We start from the raw sequence: 18407 nt of genomic DNA, 5'->3' as shown, positions 1-18407 counted from the left end.
TCAGCTATATCTCTGGCATCTGTTTGGGCGGATGAAAGTCAGCAGGAATTTCCATGACATGATCTCCTGTTCTAGGCCTCTGGCTGCAGATGTGGTTTCACTGTCACCTTTCTATGTGGCATGTTCAATCAGTGACAGGAGCGCATTGCCAACATCGGGAAGCTGGTAGCGCAGGACTTTCACACTTTTCACGCAGCATTCCCATCGCGTGTGGGATATGGCCTTGAGGGTCATCTGTGGCACGTTCTCCTTGAAAAGTTCCCATCTCTGTGTCAATGAGCTGAATCATGTGTATAGACGTTGCAGCACCCCAAAGAAGTTCACAGACTCCACTGTTGATTTTGCAGCATCGACAATGACTAGGTTTAGGCTGTGGCTGGCGCATGGCATGAACAGTGCTTTTTTGTTAATATCTAGCACCTTCTTCTGTACCCCGCTATTTTTCCCATGCATATTGCTCCCGTTATCATACGCCTGCCTCCTGCATTTTGAAATATCTGATCCTAACTTCTCCATATGCATTAAGAAAACGTCGGTTAGGCCTGCACCTGTTGTGTCAAGCACTGGTAGGAAACCGACAAGGTGCTCACTAACAGTAGCTCCGACATTTACTTGGTATGTGACAATGCGCAGTGTCACAGAGAGCTGCTCTATGTGTGCAGTCATGGTGCAGTCCATTATCACCGAGTAGTAACCTGATTGTTTTACTCTCTCTGTTATCGCTTCCAGTGTCTTGTCTCCAATAAGTGTGATTAATTCATTTTGTATGGTTTTCCCCATGTAATGTTCAGCAATCTCTTTTTTCTCTGCTCATCTGACATGTTTGCTCATCACTGGGTCGAATTCGGCAAGCAGCTCCACCAGACCTAGAAAGTTCCCATTATTTGGTTCATGTAGGGTGGAATTGTGGCCACAGAAAGCAAGGTTTCGTTCTGCGAGGTGACAGACTATGGCAATGAACCTCTTCATGACATCATTCCAGTACTTTTTTTCCAGCGTTTGCATTTCTTGGTACATGCTGTCAATGGCAGTGTGTGTTCTTAAGCGTGTTTCCAGTTCACGCCAGCTATCCATGTTGGCACGTTGCGCATTTGACTTCTCATGATCCTGGAGTGTGAGAGTGAATCACTCCCACAATCTGAAACCTCCGCAAGTGAGACTGTGATTTTGCTTGCCAAATAGGGGACAGCAGAAACAGAAGATTGAATCAGATGATTCTGAGTACACTAACCATGACCTACAAATGGTTTCTCCATTTTTCATCTTCATAAGATATCTGTCCTTTGTAAAACGACGGTGTGATTGGCTTTGTGGAAAGTTAGTGTCCTCTAACTGAACGGGACCGCTCCTAACAATGTCGATCCATTGGTCACTGGTAATATGCGTTGGCCAACGTGCCGGATCTGTCTCTGTGAATGTCAGTGGGGCTTTCTCTCTGTCTGGTGTGCTGGTGGCGGCATCTCCCTCACCCGTCTCAGTTGTAGGACTGTCATCATGCTGTGGTGCTTGTTCATCAAACAAAGTTTGGTCATCAAAATAGGGGTGGTGCCGAAGGATTGGCGTATTGCTCATGTTGTTACGTTGTTTAAAAAGGGTTCTAAGAGTAAACCTAGCAATTACTGACCTGTGAGTTTGATGTCAGTGGTGGGTAAATTGATGGAGAGTATTCTTAGAGATGATATATATAATTATCTGGACAGACAGGGTCTGATTAGGAAGAGTCAACATGGATTTATGCGTGAAAGGTCATCTTTGACAAATCATATTGAATTTTTTGATGAGGTTACTAGGAAAGTTGACGCGGGTAAAGCAGTGGATGTTGTCTGTATGGACTTCAGTAAGGCCTTTGACAAGGTTCCACACAGAAGGTTAGTTAGGAAGGTTCAATCGTTAGGCATTAATATCGAAGTAGTAAAATGGATTCAGCAGTGGCTGGATGGGAGATGCCAGAGAGTAGTGGTGGATAACTGTTTGTCAGGTTGGAGGACGATGTCTAGTGGTGTGCCTCAGGGATCTGTACTGGGTCCAATGTTGTTTGTCATATATATTAATGATCTGGATGATGGGATGGTAAATTGGATTAGTAAGTATGCAGATAATACTAAGATAGGTGGAGTTGTGGATAATGAAGTAGGTTTTCAAAGCTTGCAGAGAGATTTAGACCACTTAGAAGAGTGGTCTGAAAGATGGCAGATGGAGTTTAATGCTGATAAATGTGAGGTACTACATTTTGGTAGGACTAATCAAAATAGGACATACATGGTAAATGGTAGGGCATTGAAGAATGAAGTAGAACAGAGAGATCTAGGAATAATGGTGCATAGTTCCCTGAAGGTGGACTCATGTGGATAGGGTGGTGAAGAAAGCTTTTGGTATGCTGACCTTTATAAATCAGAGCATTGAGTATAGGAGTTGGGATGTAATGTTGAAATTGTATAAGACATTGGTGAGGCCAAATTTGGAGTAATGTGTACAGTTCTGGTCACCGAATTATAGCAAAGATGTTAATAAAATTGAGGCAGTACAGAGGAGATTTACTAAAATGTTGCATGGGTTTCATCTCCTAAGTTACAGAGAAAGGTTGAACAAGTTAGGTCTTTATTCTTTGGAGCGTAGAAGGTTGAGGGGGGACTTGATAGAGGTATTTAAAATTATGAGGGGGTTAGACAGAGTTGACGTGGATAGGCTGAGTGTGGGGGAGATTCAAACAAGAGGACATGAGTTGAGAGTTAAAAGGCAAAAGTTTAGGGGTAACATGAGGGGGAACTTCTTTACTCAGAGAGTGGTAGCTGTGTGGAATGAGCTTCCAGCAGAAGTGTTTGAGGCAGGTTCGATGTTGTCATTTAAAGTTAAATTGGATAGATATATGGACGGGAAAGGAATGGAGGGTTACGGGCTGAGTGCCGGTCGGTGGGACTAGGTGAGAGTAAGCATTCGGCACGGACTAGAAAGGCCGAGATGGCCTGTTTCCGTGCTGTAATTGTTATATGGTTATATGGTTATATCATTATCACCATCTGTTTGAGTAGAATTGTTCTTCTCATTTTCATTGCATTTCAGTGCCAAGTGACAATTACACTGTCACTTGGCACTGCAGCCCCATGCTGTGAAGATGGTGCAGCAGCAACTGCAGTCAGCGAGCCTTTTATAGATGCTGGACCAAAGAAAGGTGTAACTTTTGGGAGACTATTTAGATGTTTTGTTCAGTTGTCTAATATTTTCCATTTTTTAACACTACTAGGATAGGAGCGTTTCATTTTCCTCTCATTGAAAAGTAGCCTTTTTTGCTAGGAGCAATGTTTACCAGTGAAGTAAATATTTTAATGTATTTTCTCAGATGTCAATCAGCGAGCACCCACTGGTGGTTCAGTTGGCAATAACAGGAGAATATTGTGGTGTCTGGGAGCTGTGCATTAAATTTTTGCATGTCAGTCAGGGGCCCCTGGGAGGGCGGAGCCCATTTCAGTTGAAACGGGTGAAACATAGCGAAGGCCGCCTATGTTTAGGAGTGAGCAAGTTGGTAACCCTAACTGTAAAAGACATGTTGAGGTGAGTTTCACCCTACTTGAACAACCTGCCTCCGCCCCGCCAGTCAGCCGGTCTGCAGTGCAAAAAAGGTTGGGGACCCCTGGTTTAGATAATGTAATCGATGGCTTTGTGGCAAAGTTTGCGGATGGTATAAAGATAGGTGGAGGGGTAGGTAGTGCTGAGGAAGCAATGTGATTGCAGCAGGACTTAGACAAGTTGGAAGAATGGGCAAAAAAGTGGCAGATGGAATACAATGTTGGGAAATGTATGATAATGCATTTTGGTAAATGAAACAATGGTGCAGACTATTATCTGAATGGGGAGAAAATTCAGCATCAGAGATGCAGGGGGACTTGGGAGTCCTCCTTTAAGACTCCCAGAGATTAATTCACAGGTTGAGTCATCATCATCATCAGGTGCCATGCCCAGTGTGAGCTTTGACTGCCATGGCCCACATACTAGTGTTTCGGGTCAAGTGGATCAATTGATTGGTATTCATCTCCAGTTCTCTGGCTGCTGTCTCCATCATCATTTGTCTTTGTCTTCCTCTTGTTTTCTTCCCTTCAATCTTTCCCATAATTACTGTGCATTCTAACTCCTCTTTCCTAATCACATGTCCAATGAAGTTACATTGCCTTTTCGTGATCTCATACATTATTTCTCTTTCTGTGTTTGCTGTGTTCATGACATCCTCGTTAGATATTCGTTTCATCCATGACATTCTTTGCATCCTCCTCAAAAACCACATCTCTGCTGCTACAATTCGTTTCCTCATGATATTGTCCAACATTCTGAGCCATCTAACATAACTGGATAAACATAACATTTCAGTACTCTGAGGCGGGTTGTCATGCCTACTTTTGTATTGGTCAGTATATGCTTCATGAATGTCGAGAGGTGGGAGGACATCGCAAGCGATCACTCTTGCTGGAGGCTGGAACTACACAGAGGTCTAAAAAGAGGAGACGAGAAGCTGAGGCTTGCTGCTGAAGAAAAGTGCACTCGTTGGAAAAACAGCACCAAGTCAACACTGGAGGACAGTGCCTTCAAGTGTAGTTGCTGCGCCCGAGACTGTCACTCCCGTGTGGGCCTCTTCAGCCACAACAGACGCTGCTCTACCAACATAGACTGAAGCAAGACTTTCCAGATGCAGATCCATGGTCTCATGAGACTAACGGATGCCACAACAACTCTTCATTCCCATAAAGGTGTCTTTTGATGTCCATGTCGCACCTGCCATCTGATGTCACCCAGCTTTCTAAGTAGCAAAAGTTCTGTACTTGTTTTATGTCTTCCCCGTTTATTTTCAGCCTGCAGATAAGATTCTCCTTCTTTTTGGATATCACCATACATTCTGCCTTTTTGCAATTGATAGACCCATTTTTGCACTTTCTTCAACAATTATATCAATTAAGTTTTGTAGTTCTTCCTCTGTACTTGTAATCAACACAGTATCATCTACATATCTGAAATTATTGATGTTTTCACCACCAACTTTGATTCCCAAGATGTTTCTTATATTATGCAAATAGAAAGAATCCCTATTACTGATCCAGAAAGGTTACATCAACAAATCAAGAATATCATTGGTAAAAAGCTCTTCTGTTCTTCAGGTGGATGTTTGAAAACAAAGGACAGTACCATTATCATGGAAAAAAATGAGATTATGAACAGATGGACTGAGTATATTCAGGAATTGTTTGAAGACGATCGAGGTGAAAAACTAGAAATTAAGAAAAACATTGACGGTCCAAGTATTTTAAAATCTGAAGTTCGTAATGCAATAAATAAGATGAAGAAAGGAAAGGCAGCAGGTCCTGATGAATTAGTAATAGAACAAATTATCGCCCTTGAAGATTATGGAATTGAAAAACTTACTGATTTAATCAATGACATTTATGAGACTGGAATAACACCAGAAGAGATGAAAAATCAGTATTTATCACTCTTCCTAAGAAACCTGGAGCAAAAGAATGTGAATTACATAGGACCATAAGTTTAATGAGTCATATCACCAAGATACTTCTGAGAATTTTGGTGACAAGAGCTAAAAGTAAGATACAAGCTGAAATAGGTAAAGAACAATGTGGTTTTGTGAAAGACAATGGTACAAGAAACACAATATTGGAGGAGGAGGAGAAGATGGCGGTGTGACGCAGCTTGTGTGGCCACTCCGGTGAATGATATCTGTAGTCTGTCAAGTAGAGTGCCATGCACAATCCTGATTTGATGGAGACAGACGTGAGGGAACGGAGGAACATCTGGAGAAACTTCTGAAATGCCTTTCTTGCTGCCGCTGCTACTGTGTAATCCAGAATCTCCAGAGGGGAAGGCCCCGAATCCTCAGCTTTGCTTGTTGCTCGGCGGGCAGGACGGGGTCAAAGCGCTCAACAGAGATGGTGCTTGGAGGGCTGGTCGGAGGCTCGAAATTTTCTGACGGACTCAGAGTCAGCTGTGGTCGGGTGCTTCCAATGCATCGACAGTTGTCGGTGCCTGGAGGTTTATGGCAGAGAGCGCTTCTCCCTTCTGCCGCCTGCTATTGTGGACTATCAGGAGTCGATCAGAACTTTGAGATTCTTTTTTACGGTTCCCATGGTCTGCTCTTTATCAAATTATGGTATTGCTTTGCACTGCTGTAACTATATGTTGTAATTATGTGGTCTTGCCAGTGTTGATTTTTGGTTTGTCTTGTTTTTTTTTGTGATATCACTCTGCAGGAACATTGTATCATTTCTTAATGCGTGCATGCACTTCTAAATGACAATAAATGAGGACTGAGTGTCCTCAATCTAATCTAATCTCTAGTATTGATGTTAAGGATACTATCAGGACGAGCTATTTGAGTGCAAAAAGATTTGTTTGCTTTATCAACCACACAAAAGCATTTGATAAAATGAAGCACAATAAGTTATTTGAAATATTACAGAAAACTCTAGATCTAGATTCAAAAGACCTCTGCCTAATCAGAAATCTGTACTGGGAACAAACTGCCGCTGTAAGAATAGATGGAGAAGTGAGTCAGTTTACAAAAATCAAGAGAGGCGTTAGACAAGGGTGTGTTTTCTCCCCTGATGTATTTAATGTGTACAGTGAAACAATATTATAAAAAATAAGAGGCATCTTGGGAATCAAAGTTGGCGGTGAAAATATCAATAATTTCAGATATGCAGATGACACTGTAGAGATTGAAAGTACGGAGGGAGAACTACAAACTTAATTGAGTCTGTAGTAAAGAAGGCAAATGCAATGTTAACATTTATTTCAAGGGGAATAGAATAGAATATAAAAGCAATGAGAATATAAAAACAGTCACTCACACCGACAGTGATGAAATGCTTTGAGAGGTTGGTCACGACTAGACTGAACTCCTGCCTCAGCAAGGACCTGGACCCATTGCAATTTGCCTACCGCCACAATAGGTCAACGGCAGATGCAATCTCAGTGTCTCTTCACATAGCTTTAGACCACCTGAATAACACAAACACCAGTGCCAGGATGCTGTTCGTCGACTATAGCTCAGCACTTAATACTATCATTCCCACAATCCTAATTGTGAAGTTGAAACCCTGGGCCTCTGTACCTCCTTCTGCAATTGGATCCTCAACTTCCTAACCGGAAGACCACAATCTGTGCAGTTTGGTGATAACATCTCCTCCTTGCTGACAATCAGCACTGGTGAACTTCAGGGGTGTGTGCTTAGCACACTGCTCTACTCTCTATATACACACGACTGTGTGGCTAGGCATAGCTCAAATACCATCTATAAATTTGCTGTCGATACAACCATCGTTGGTAGAATCTCAGTGGTGATGAGAGGGTGTACAGGAGTGATTTATGCCAACTAGTGGAGTGGTGCAACAGCAACAACCTGGCACTCAACATCAGTAAGACAAATGAGCTGATTGTGGACTTCCAGAAGGGTAAGACGAAGGAATACATACCAATCCTCATAGGGGGATCAGAAGTGGAGAGAGTGAACAGTTTCATGTTCTTGGGTCAAGATCTCTGAGGACCTAAGCTGGTACCAACATACTGATGCAGTTATAAAGGAAGGCATGCCAGTGACTATATTTCATTAGGAGTTTGAAGAGATTTGGTATGTTAACAAATACACTCAACAACTTCTATAGATGTACCGTGGAGAGCATTCTGACAGGCTGCATCACTGTCTGGTATGATGGGGGGCGGGGAGGTGTTGCTACTGTACAGGACTGAAAGAAGCTGCAGAGGGTTGTAAATTTAGTCAGCTCCATCTTGGGTACTAGCCTACAAAGTACCCAGAACATCTTCAGGGAGCGGTATATTTTACATCCAAATGGCACATGGTAGTTCCCTGAGACTAACACATGGAAACTTCATTGTACAAGTAACATCTTAGTTTATAATCCTATCTGAAGGTCTGATGCATTAGCATCAGTATTGCATAGAACATCAGCTAGTATTTTTGTTTCAGTAGGACCTGAATATACAGAGTCAGCCAGAATCTTGCCACTGTATTGCAACTGCCTCGTTGAGAAATTATATGAGACAAACATATTCCGAAGTAAGGAGAATTATAAATCTTGGAAACTCCTTTCTCAAACAAGCTGTGAATGTTCAGTTGATGGATATATTACTACTACTACTACGTCGACTCAGGGCTAGGGGGCCGGCGTCGGGCACGATGACAGACTCTCCACTCCTCCCTCTCTCTCATCAGTGTGTTCAGTTTACATTAGCCGCGCCGCTGTCTTCTAGGAACATGTTGACCATAGTCTTGGGAGGGCGCCCAGGGTTCATCCTCCTGTGCTTAGTCTCCTATGTGATGACTAGGCTGGCAGGTAGCTCGGGGTGGTGTAGACAGTGCCCCGCTAGTTGCAGTCTTCTCGCCTTGATTTTAGTGGTGAGCATCGGTAGGTTGTTATAGAGCTCGACGTTCATCATGTGCTGTTGCCAACTCACGTCAAGAGCCATCCAGAGCATTCATGTATAGCAACCATCTAGAGACTTCCACATCGTCTTGGTGAGTGTCCACCTCTCGCATCTGTACATGAGAATGGACTCTATGACTGCTATGAAAATCCTCCTTTTAAGCCCTCTGGTCAGGTTCGACTTCCAGATTTCCTTCACGTCGTTCATAGCCCCCCATGCCAGCACCTTCCGTATCTTTATGTCCTTCTCCAAACTCATCGTTCTTGACCTGAGGTACTTGTAGTCAAAGACTTTCTTAATGGTATCATTCTCTACGGTCTTGAGAGTACCTTCATCGCAGTTAAACACCATGTACTCTGTCTTTTTAGTGTTTAGGTGAAGTCCAACTTTTTTGCACTCAATTTCCACTTTTGTCAGTAGCTGCTGTGCTTCCTCCATCTGGTCAGAGAGCAGGACTATGTCATCTGCAAAATCGAGATCTGTGAGCGTAACTGGTCTGACCCTTCTGGTTCGCCCTAGTTTTATGGTAAAACCAAGCTTGACATGATCTTTGGTAGCTTGACGCAGAGCGTAATCAAGGACGATTATAAAGATGTAGGGTGCCAAAGTGTCTCCTTGCAGCACACCAGCTAGGAGCTCGAACACTGCTGTTTCTCCGTCTGATGATACAACTTTCGCCATGGTTTTGGTATAGCTGGACTCTATTGCTCTCAGTAGATGGTCTGGCACTCCATAAGCTTTCAGGATCTTCAGCGTTTTACCTCGGTGAATAGGGTCGAAAGCTTTGCGAAAATAGATGTAAGTAAGCAAGGCTGATAGGTTGTTCTTCTTGACTTCCTCGACGATCCTACGGAGAGCAAGTATTTGTATTACTGTTGTGCACTTCTGCCGAAAACCATTCTGATTGAATCTTAGCTTAGGGTCAATGGCGGTGTGAATCCCGTTCAAGATCATCCGATTGTATAACTTTGCTAAGATGTAGGTCAAGCTGTAGGTCAAGTTATTTGTCTTTGTGAGGGATCCAGACTTGGGGACTGGGATAATGTTTGAGAGTGACCACTGTTCTGGTTTGCCGCCTTTCATCAGTGCCATATTACATATGTCCAACAAGATGTCATCCAGATCGCAGGTCTTCAGGACATCTGGTGGTATCCCATCTGGTCCAGTACTCCTGTCCTGTTTGAGTGCATATTTGGCCTTCTTCAGTTCCTCAATGGTGAATGGGCCGTCATCGATGTCGACTTGCATTAGTATCGTGGGTATGTCCTCTTCTTCTTCCGTGATCGTTGGGCTTCTCAGCAGGTTCTTAAAGTGGGTAAACCATGTCAGGACATGGTCCTCTGCTGTTTTACCACTTATTTGACCTGATGGGGACTTCTTCCATCTACTGATCTCATTGACTAGGTGCCATGCTTCTCCATGCTGCATGTCTTCATTAGCAGCTTCTATCTTCCTAATCCTCTCAGTTAGTTCCTCTTCCTTCAGTCGGTCGTAGGTGGCAAAGAAATTCTTCTTTGCTGACTTGAACTTGTCTCTTAGCTCTTCTGTTTCACTCTTTCTAAGTCCGGCATGACAAGCATTGACCACACTTCTTGCTGCAACGACATCAGGATGTTTCAAGATCCGACTCTTCTTGATTTGCTTCACAGTAGGCAAACTCTTTGTTGCATCTGTTTGTGTGGCTATGAGCCACTGATAGCAGTCGGTGGCAGCCTCTTCCTCCCGCCTTTCCAGTGGGCCGAAGCGATTTCTCACCTCCACTGTGTACTGGGCTTGAAGAATAGGATGTGAGGAGAATGCCTTCCAGTCTATCTTCTCCTTGGGACCTGTGGCTTTGGGTTGCCGCAGGCTCAGTCTCACTTGCATTGACACTACTCTGTGGTCAGAACTGACCGAGTTGAAGGTGCTGTAGGCTTCTGTGTTGATCACACAATTACGCCATTTTGTTCTTACGAGGATGTAATCGAGCTGTTTCCTGCAGATGGAGGCTCTGTTTTCATATGTCCACAGTTTACCAGCTCGCTTCTTGAATTGTGTGTTGGCAGCAATGAGACTGTGTTCCTGGATGAAATCAACTAGATATTGTCCATTTCTGTTGGTAAAGTCTTGGTATGAGTATGGAACATGTTCCAGTCCGACCTGTGCATTAAAATTGCCGAGCGCAGCCAGGAAGTTATGTGCCGTTATTGAAGTGACAGCTTCGTGAAGTTTACTGTAGAAGGCCTCCACCTCCTTCTCCTCACTGCAGTTGTGCGGGGAGTAACAGATGATGACAGAGGTCACCGGGTTTCCATCGAACTCCACAGTAAGGATTCTGTCACTGACTGAGACTACGCCCCTCAGTGCCTTCTTCGCCTTGCTGTTCAGCATCAGCCCTACTCCACCTTGTGCTGACATCGTCGTCGGCTCTCTCCATGCGGATGAGGTGATGAGGTGCATCCCCTCTACCTCTGTGATCCTTATCTCTTCTTCAGTGTGTACATGACGGTGTTCTTGGATTCCCAGGATGGAGATCTCGTAGCTGCTTGCCTGTGATGCAAACTCTGTGCGTTGAGGCAAGAGGCGGATGGTGTTTACGTTGAAGGTTGAGATGATCGTTTTTACCTTACATCGCAAAAGAGGCGCAGTTCGCTCAGCTCCCTTGTCGGACTCAACCCTCTCCGTGGGGTTTGAGGTTGCATCTTCATACTGCCTGTCTCATCCAGGGTCTGAGCGTTCCACAGAGTTCCTGAGCACTCCCGGCTCTGGAAGTATAGGGTTTGTTGGGTTGTCTGTCATCATAATGCCTTCCAAGGCACGAAATGAAAGACTGTGTGGCGCGCCACTCCTCACACAGACAGTAGGTGGCCATTTACTCATAAAGAGTTCATCCGCCCTTTGACAGGTTTTGTTTTCAGTCCTGCTGGGTGCCTACACACCCTCCTCCCTGGTTAACCGAAGTTCACCAGGTGTGCTGGTTGAGTCGCCGACAACCCAACCCAAGACAGGATATATGGATATATTAGTGCTGGAATATTGTAGTGTTCTAAAGGTCACCCATGATCATATTTGTTCAATCTCTGTTTATTTTCTGATCCTTACGGTCCTTGTCAAAAATGGCAAAGTCTTAATTCCTAAAGATCATTTAAAGTACAAACAAATATACAAATATGAAGCAAACTAAATAAAGAGTTGAGAAACAAAGCTAAGACTGAAATCAATGACTTTTATAATTGAGATAAGAGAAATTCCTCAGATAAACTAAACCAAACAATGATTGCATAATAAAATCACATGGGTGATGTGCTAATACTTAGCCCATAAAAAATGAGAAAGGTGATAAGCTGTTAGTTTTGCTGCTAATCATTTTTCTTCCAGTAACTGGGGATGACCCACCACATACTGTGAAAAATACTTGAGTTTGTTAAAAAGTACAAATGATAAAATACAACTTCAGTCTCACATTAATTCATCTTATAAAAAGTATTTAAAAAACAGTGGTTTCCAACATATTGAATAGCAGGGTAGAGCTGAGGGATTGCCTGGTTTTCTCCTGCTTCAAGTTCCTCCTCAGTTTTGGGGGATACCCTGAATAATGCATGGAGCTTAGGCTATATGTGGGATGTACTGTATTTCCTGCCAACCTACATTTCATTTTCCTTAATAGCATGAATGTAATCCATAACATAGATCCAGGGGCGTATCTACAGAAAATAGCTCCTATGGCAAGTACTGAAATTGTGCCCCTGTCCAAACATCTGACATCCATCTTTTAGATAACTTTACCATAATATCAGCTCAAAAATACAAGTCAAGCTTGTTAATCCTTTAATTAGCAAATTATGGCACTGCATGAAAATTATAACTGCACCTTCATTGCATTCACTGATGCAAATTGGTCTATGATGTGATCAAAGTCAGTTTTTTTCAGTTTCTTCTCTTTCTACACACAGCAGAGCAAATACTTTATATTTTATTGTCACCAAACAATTGACACTAGAGTATACAATCATCACAGCGATATTTGATTCTGCTCTGCATGCTCCCTGGAGTACAAATCGATATTAAATATGAAAAATTTAAATTATAAATCATAGATAGAAAATAGAAAAGGGAAAGTAAGGTAGTGCAAAAAACCCGAGAGGCAGGTCCGGATATTTGGAGGGTGTGGCCCAGATCTGGGTCAGGATCCATTCAGCAGTTTTATCACAGTTAGAAAGAAGCTGTTCTGAAATCTGTCCGTACGAGTCTTCAAGCTCCTGAGCCTTCTCCCGGAGGGAAGAGGGATGAAAAGTGTGTTGGCTGGGTGGGTAGTGTCCTTGATTATCCTGGCAAATATGAAAGTATTAGTTTTAACTTGCTGAATGATCTCTCACAGCTGGCAATGGAAACTGCAATGGTTAGCGTTATCTGAATAGCAATGCGAAGATTGGGGAAGACACTCTCATCTCCATACTGAACAATAAATTCAAGAAGCTCTTCAGGTCTTGATATTTTTATGCAACACATATCAAAGTTGCTGGTGAACGCAGCAGGCCAGGCAGCATCTCTAGGAAGAGGCAGAGACGACGTTTTGGGCCGAGACCCTTCGTCAGGACTAACTGAAGGAAGAGCTAGTAAGAGATTTGAAAGTGGGAGGGGGAGGGGGAGATCCAAAATGATAGGAGAAGACAGGAGGGGGGAGGGATAGAGCCAAGAGCTGGACAGGTGATAGGCAAAAGGGATACGAGAGGACCATGGGACAGGAGGTCTGGGAAGAAAGATTGGGGGGGGACAGGACCCAGAGGATGGGCAAGGGGTATATTCAGAGGGACAGAGGGAGAAAAAGGAGAGTGAGAGAAAGAATGTGTGTATAAAAATAAGTAACAGATGGGGTACGAGGGGGAGGTGGGGCATTAGCGGAAGTTAGAGAAGCTGATGTTCATGCCATCAGGTTGGAGGCTACCCGGACAGAATATAAGGTGTTGTTCCTCCAACCTGAGTGTGGCTTCATCTTTACAGTAGAGGAGGCCGTGGATAGACATATCAGAATGGGAATAGGATGTGGAATTAAAATGTGTGGCCACTGGGAGCATATCAGGATGGGAATGGGATGTGGAATAAAAATGTGTGGCCATGATATTTTCATGTTGACCCGCCTTGATAACAACATTTTGCAATCCAAAATTTCTTTATATAGCTGCTGTCCATGATAGATTGCTATAAACCGTTATTTATTCCAACATGTTCTTCACATGGTAACATCACACAAACATTTGTGGCTTTGGAGACAAATACTTTGCTGAATCCAAGCACTTTCCTACATGGTACGATAGAGAAATATTGGCAAGTAAGTCTATTTAAGATTGCTTTCACACACCTTCCACCATTTGAATCAGACTTCATCTTGGCAGAGGTGTAGATGCTTTGGTGTGGAAGGGAGATAGAATATTTTGAAATATCAAAATATGCCAGCATTATTTCAAGGGTCAAAGTTCAAAGTAAATTTATATTTATTTCGTGATATACTACCCTAAGATTCATATTCTTGCAGATATTCACAGTAGACCAAAATACAATCAAATCATTGAAAAAACTATACACAATCAAAGGCTGACAAGCAACCAATGTGCAAAAGAAGACAAACTGTACAAATACAAAATAAAAAAAATAGTAAATAAATAAATAATGCTGAGAACATGAGATGTAGAGTCCTCAATGTTGAGTCTGTAGGTTGTGTTCAGTGATCAGTTCAGTGTTGAGAAGCCTGAACCACTGTTTCTGAACCTAGTGGTGTGGAACCTAAGGGTCTTGTACCTTCTTCCCAATAGTAGCAATGAGAAGAGAGCATGGCTTGGATGATGGGGTTCCTTGATGTTGGATGCTGCTTTCTTGTGGCAACACTCCTTGTAGATGTTCTTAATGGTGTGGCGGGCTTTGCCTGTGATGAACTAGACTGTATCCACTATATTTTGTAGTGTAGTTTTTCCTGTTCTTCGGTAGTGGTGTTTCCGTACCAGGCTGTGATATTCTTGTGAATATAGGATATTCTCCACTGTACATCTATGGAGGTTTGACAAAATTTTAGATGGCATGACAAAACTGCAAAGTTCAAAGGACATTTATTATCAAAGTATGTATAAATTATACAACCTTGATATTCGACTCCTAACAGGCAGCAGCCACAAAACAAGAAACCCAAAAGAACCCATTAAGAAAAGACTAACAAACACCCAATGCACAGAGGGAGAAAAAAAAACACAAATCAAGCAAACAACAGAAGCAAGCAACAACATTCAGAATGAAAATGAGTCCATAGACATGAAGCCTGGAGCAGATCCACATCCTTAGTCTCAGTTCATCACACAGCAGAGAAAAACGGAGCTCGCTGGTACAAAGCCCAGAGCAGACGGAGCTGGCCACAGCCTCACATAGAATAAAACATCTCGGAACTCGCAGACACAAAGCCCAGAGCAGACCCACCGCCTTAGCCTTAGTGCAGTGGAGAGCAGAGTAAACGTCACAGAGCAGTGAGCAGAACCAGCCTGACCTTCCTATCTTTTCAATCCATCTAGCTTAGTGTTTAAATTATCAAAACACCGGGTTGTTTCACACACTCTGACCCAGGCCCTGTCGCTTTGCTATGCTCTGGTCCTGAATCCTGCTGCCATGTTCCAGCTCCTATTAGACCTATGGCCCAGCACTTAGATCGATCCAACCTCGCTCTCGATTTAGGTGGATGGGCTCTGAACCTCCACCGTTCTGCACAAACTTCTTTAAACTAGACATTATTTAAACGTTGGTTGAACATTAATTGACAATATTTTCTTTTAAAGTTTTCTTTTAAAGTCTCAACTTAAATTTGCTTTGCTTCTGTTTTTTCAATACTAATGGAGGTTGTAATATTTATACACAATTATTTCCCATTATTTTGCTCTAATCTTAGTTTGTATTCACAATTGGGCTTCTGTAGTTCAGGTGTGGTATGTGTGTGTTAAAAAGAGAAAGAACGATGTGGCTTAATCTTCCAGACTTGATAAAGTGAAAATGGTAGTGGACTGCTCAACTGGATAGAAACAGAATGGGAGGAACTTTAACCTCACCAGCTGGAAAGGAAACTTTCAGTTGCTACTCTCCCAGCAAATACATCTGTGCTTCTAGAAGCTTGACCCAAAGAGTCCTGGCACTCGAGGATGAAGCTCTGTTTCCTCTGTCTTTATTATGAACTCTAAACATTAAAATGCAATGTGGCCAGGAGCAACTTAAGGGATCATCAGAAATAAGGCAAACTGGCTATTTATCTTCTTCTTTGGTTGTCCATTGAAATCCGATGATGACGTCCACACCTTTAATGGTGAGATCTTTGATGACTATACAGTCCCATCCTGGACCCACAAGCTCTATTGCAGGTGGGACATGTGTATGTAGTAGTGGTGGCAAACATGGCTGCATTTCTCCTAGCTCTCTTCTGCTGTATTCTGGTTGAATACAATGCATTCACTGTACATTTAAATATACTCATGCTAAATGAACTTGAATCTTGCATCTTGAATGCAAGGTTTGCAATGTGGGAAGTACACTTCAGCAGCACTACCAAACAGTATTTCTGCAGTACACTATGTCAGGGGTCCCCAACCTTTTTTTCACCGCAGACTGGTTTAATATTGACAATATTCTTGCGGACCGGCCGACCGGGGTGGGGGGGGTGGGTGATAAGTCAACTATAAGTCACTTATAAGTGGCTAATACACTCAATTTCGTTTCTAGAAGGGTTTATCTAACAAATTTAACATTAAGCACACAGCACATATTTTCCTCGCATGAAGATAGCGATAAGTCAATTATAACAGTGGTCCCAAACCTCCGGGCTGTGAAGAATGCGGCGGTACAGAGGTGGCCGGGGGCCGGAACACACCCAGCACACCTTTAAGAAAAAAGCCGAAATAAACAAGCTAATTGATTAGGTGCTGCCGGGCACATAATTAATTAGCTTGTTTATTTTGGCTTTTTTTCTTAAAGATGTGCTGGGTGCGTTCCGGCCACCGCTGTAGCACTGCATTCTTCGTGGCCCGGAGGTTGGGGACCACTGAATTATAAGGCATTTATAAGTCAATAGCATCATAACATGTTAAGTAACGTTTGGATATTAAACACACAGCGCATATTCTCCCCGTATGAAGATATAAAAATAATTGCATCACACCAAAATCGCTGAATCAGTGAGGAGTCCTGGGCTTGTTTTCCTGCAACAAGATGGTCCAATTGAGGGGTGATGGGAGACAGCGATACTCTAAGGGAGTTCCTTATGTCCAGTCTATTCCGCAATTTAGTTGCATTCATTGCAGAAAACTCCGCTTCACAGCGATACAATGTTGGAAATGGAAGCAACGTTTTCAGTGCTTTTGTGGCTTTCTCAGGATATTCAGCCTTGACTTTGATCCAGAATACCCGCAGAGATGTTATATCAAACATAATTTTCAGCCCACTGACATTTGCAAGCTCGAGGAGTTGATCTTTTTCCCGCGCTGACATGATGATTCACCCAGGACATTCACAAATGGGTCACGGACCCATTCCTTTGCGCGTTTTGGGTCACTGATGACCTCGCATGCGTTAAAGTTCAACAGAGGGCATGACAGGGAATAAGGAAACGTACAGCTGACTCATATCGCCAAATCATATCGTTTCCCCGTGGCCCGGTAGCACATGCTTTGCGGTATGGTACTGGCCCGGTGGTTGGAGACCACTGCACTATGTTTCTTGTAAGATTAACCACTATACTCTCTGAACAGATTTTAAGAAATGCGTTGTAAATAGATAAATTAAATACAATCTTACATATAGTTTGATAATTCATATTAATCAATAATTCAAATTTTAAATATCTTAAAATCCTTGAAAATGTTTTGTTCATTTTTGAGTTGTGGACACTGTAGGCTTGGTGTCAATTTTTTGTTTGCTAATCCTCTCTTGAAGCTCTCCATTTACCATGTTATGTGCTGCGTCAATACAAGGTGTGGCTTGACAAGACTGCACTTTTTGGAATTTGAAACCTATTGTATAATACAGCAATGTATAATTATCAGTCGTATGGCTGTTTGGATAAAACATCAAAATGTTACATGATGAATTCTATGGAAGCTGGAAAGTCCACCAGAGTGAGGGCATTGTCCTAATTTTCGATTTCACCAGCTGGGTGACCTACCTCGAGTTACCTCAAGTGCAGTGATGCCAAATGATAATACTCTGTAGTCTGAAGAGAACAATGACTCTTGTGTTCGCACTGTCATTTGTTGTGCACGTGGGATTTAGGATATATCCCAAAGATCTCCTGAAATATACTGTTAGGATATGATGGCATAGAAACTCCCATCTGCTGACTCCTACTGTCACTCTGGTCAGGGTCTCCCAAGTGTGTCATTTGTACTTTGATCCAGATGCTGATTTCTCCCTTGGGATGATTCCTCATTGGCTCTTTCCAATCTCTTTGGTTACCTAGTCTCTGCCAGCTTATTGCCAGGGGTATCTGCAGCTGATAATAGTGTGTAATTATTGATTGAGTAGAGCTGTTCCTCAGTGGAACAGGATGGTGCACAGCCTGCTGTACATAGAGTGGGTAGTAGCTATCGGACTCTTGTGCATACTTGTCACTGGGCATTTTGCCAGATAATACATATGGACAAGGAGCAGGGTGCGGGTTAGCTTTTAGATAGCCTGTTATGAGTTGCATGTAACATCTGTAGCAATGTCAATAAGTTAAATGTGACTTGATTGTTGCCAGAAAGAGCAGGCAGAGTTTGTTACAGAGAAACAGTGCTGAATCTTTGATGTGTCAGATCAATATGCATCCATCTTAGAATCTGTGAGACTCAATATTTTGCATGTTAGCCTAGATGGTGCAAGCCTGTATATTCTTTTGAAACTGAATTATGGTGTGTGTTTATTCCCAAGTACAGTCAGATATTGCTAGACACCTGATTTGTCACATGGAAGGTGCGGGTTTAGACACT

General features: G+C 42.8%; 1 protein-coding gene across 1 annotated transcript; it reads right to left on the bottom strand.

Annotated features, from left to right (window-relative positions):
• Window positions 1-810: 810 nt before the first annotated feature.
• LOC140202420 (uncharacterized) lies at window positions 811-17687 on the bottom strand. The gene is made up of 3 exons (XM_072267287.1): window positions 17603-17687; window positions 10024-10982; window positions 811-1107 (listed from the first exon to the last, which is right to left on the bottom strand). The coding sequence occupies exons 1-3, from the start codon at window positions 17685-17687 to the stop codon at window positions 811-813; spliced, it is 1341 nt and encodes a 446-aa protein (XP_072123388.1).
• Window positions 17688-18407: the final 720 nt, after the last annotated feature.

This window comes from Mobula birostris, chromosome 9, assembly GCF_030028105.1.
Source record: "Mobula birostris isolate sMobBir1 chromosome 9, sMobBir1.hap1, whole genome shotgun sequence".
NCBI classification, from domain to species: domain Eukaryota; kingdom Metazoa; phylum Chordata; class Chondrichthyes; order Myliobatiformes; family Myliobatidae; genus Mobula; species Mobula birostris.
The sequence above is the reverse complement of the archived record's forward strand: the minus strand, read 5'-3'. Positions and strand labels throughout refer to the sequence as shown.

What these genes read in the sequence shown, in the direction of transcription:
- LOC140202420 (XM_072267287.1), bottom strand. Translation starts at nt 17,687, where the DNA reads ATGACAGTGCGAACACAAGAGTCATTGTTCTCTTCAGACTACAGAGTA. An exon ending in TGCACTTGAGGTAACTCGAG is followed by an intron (nt 10,983 to 17,602) that starts GTAGGTCACCCA and finishes CTCAACGCACAG; the next exon opens with AGTTTGCATCACAGGCAAGC. An exon ending in TCGTTGCAGCAAGAAGTGTG is followed by an intron (nt 1,108 to 10,023) that starts GTCAATGCTTGT and finishes CTCACACTCCAG; the next exon opens with GATCATGAGAAGTCAAATGC.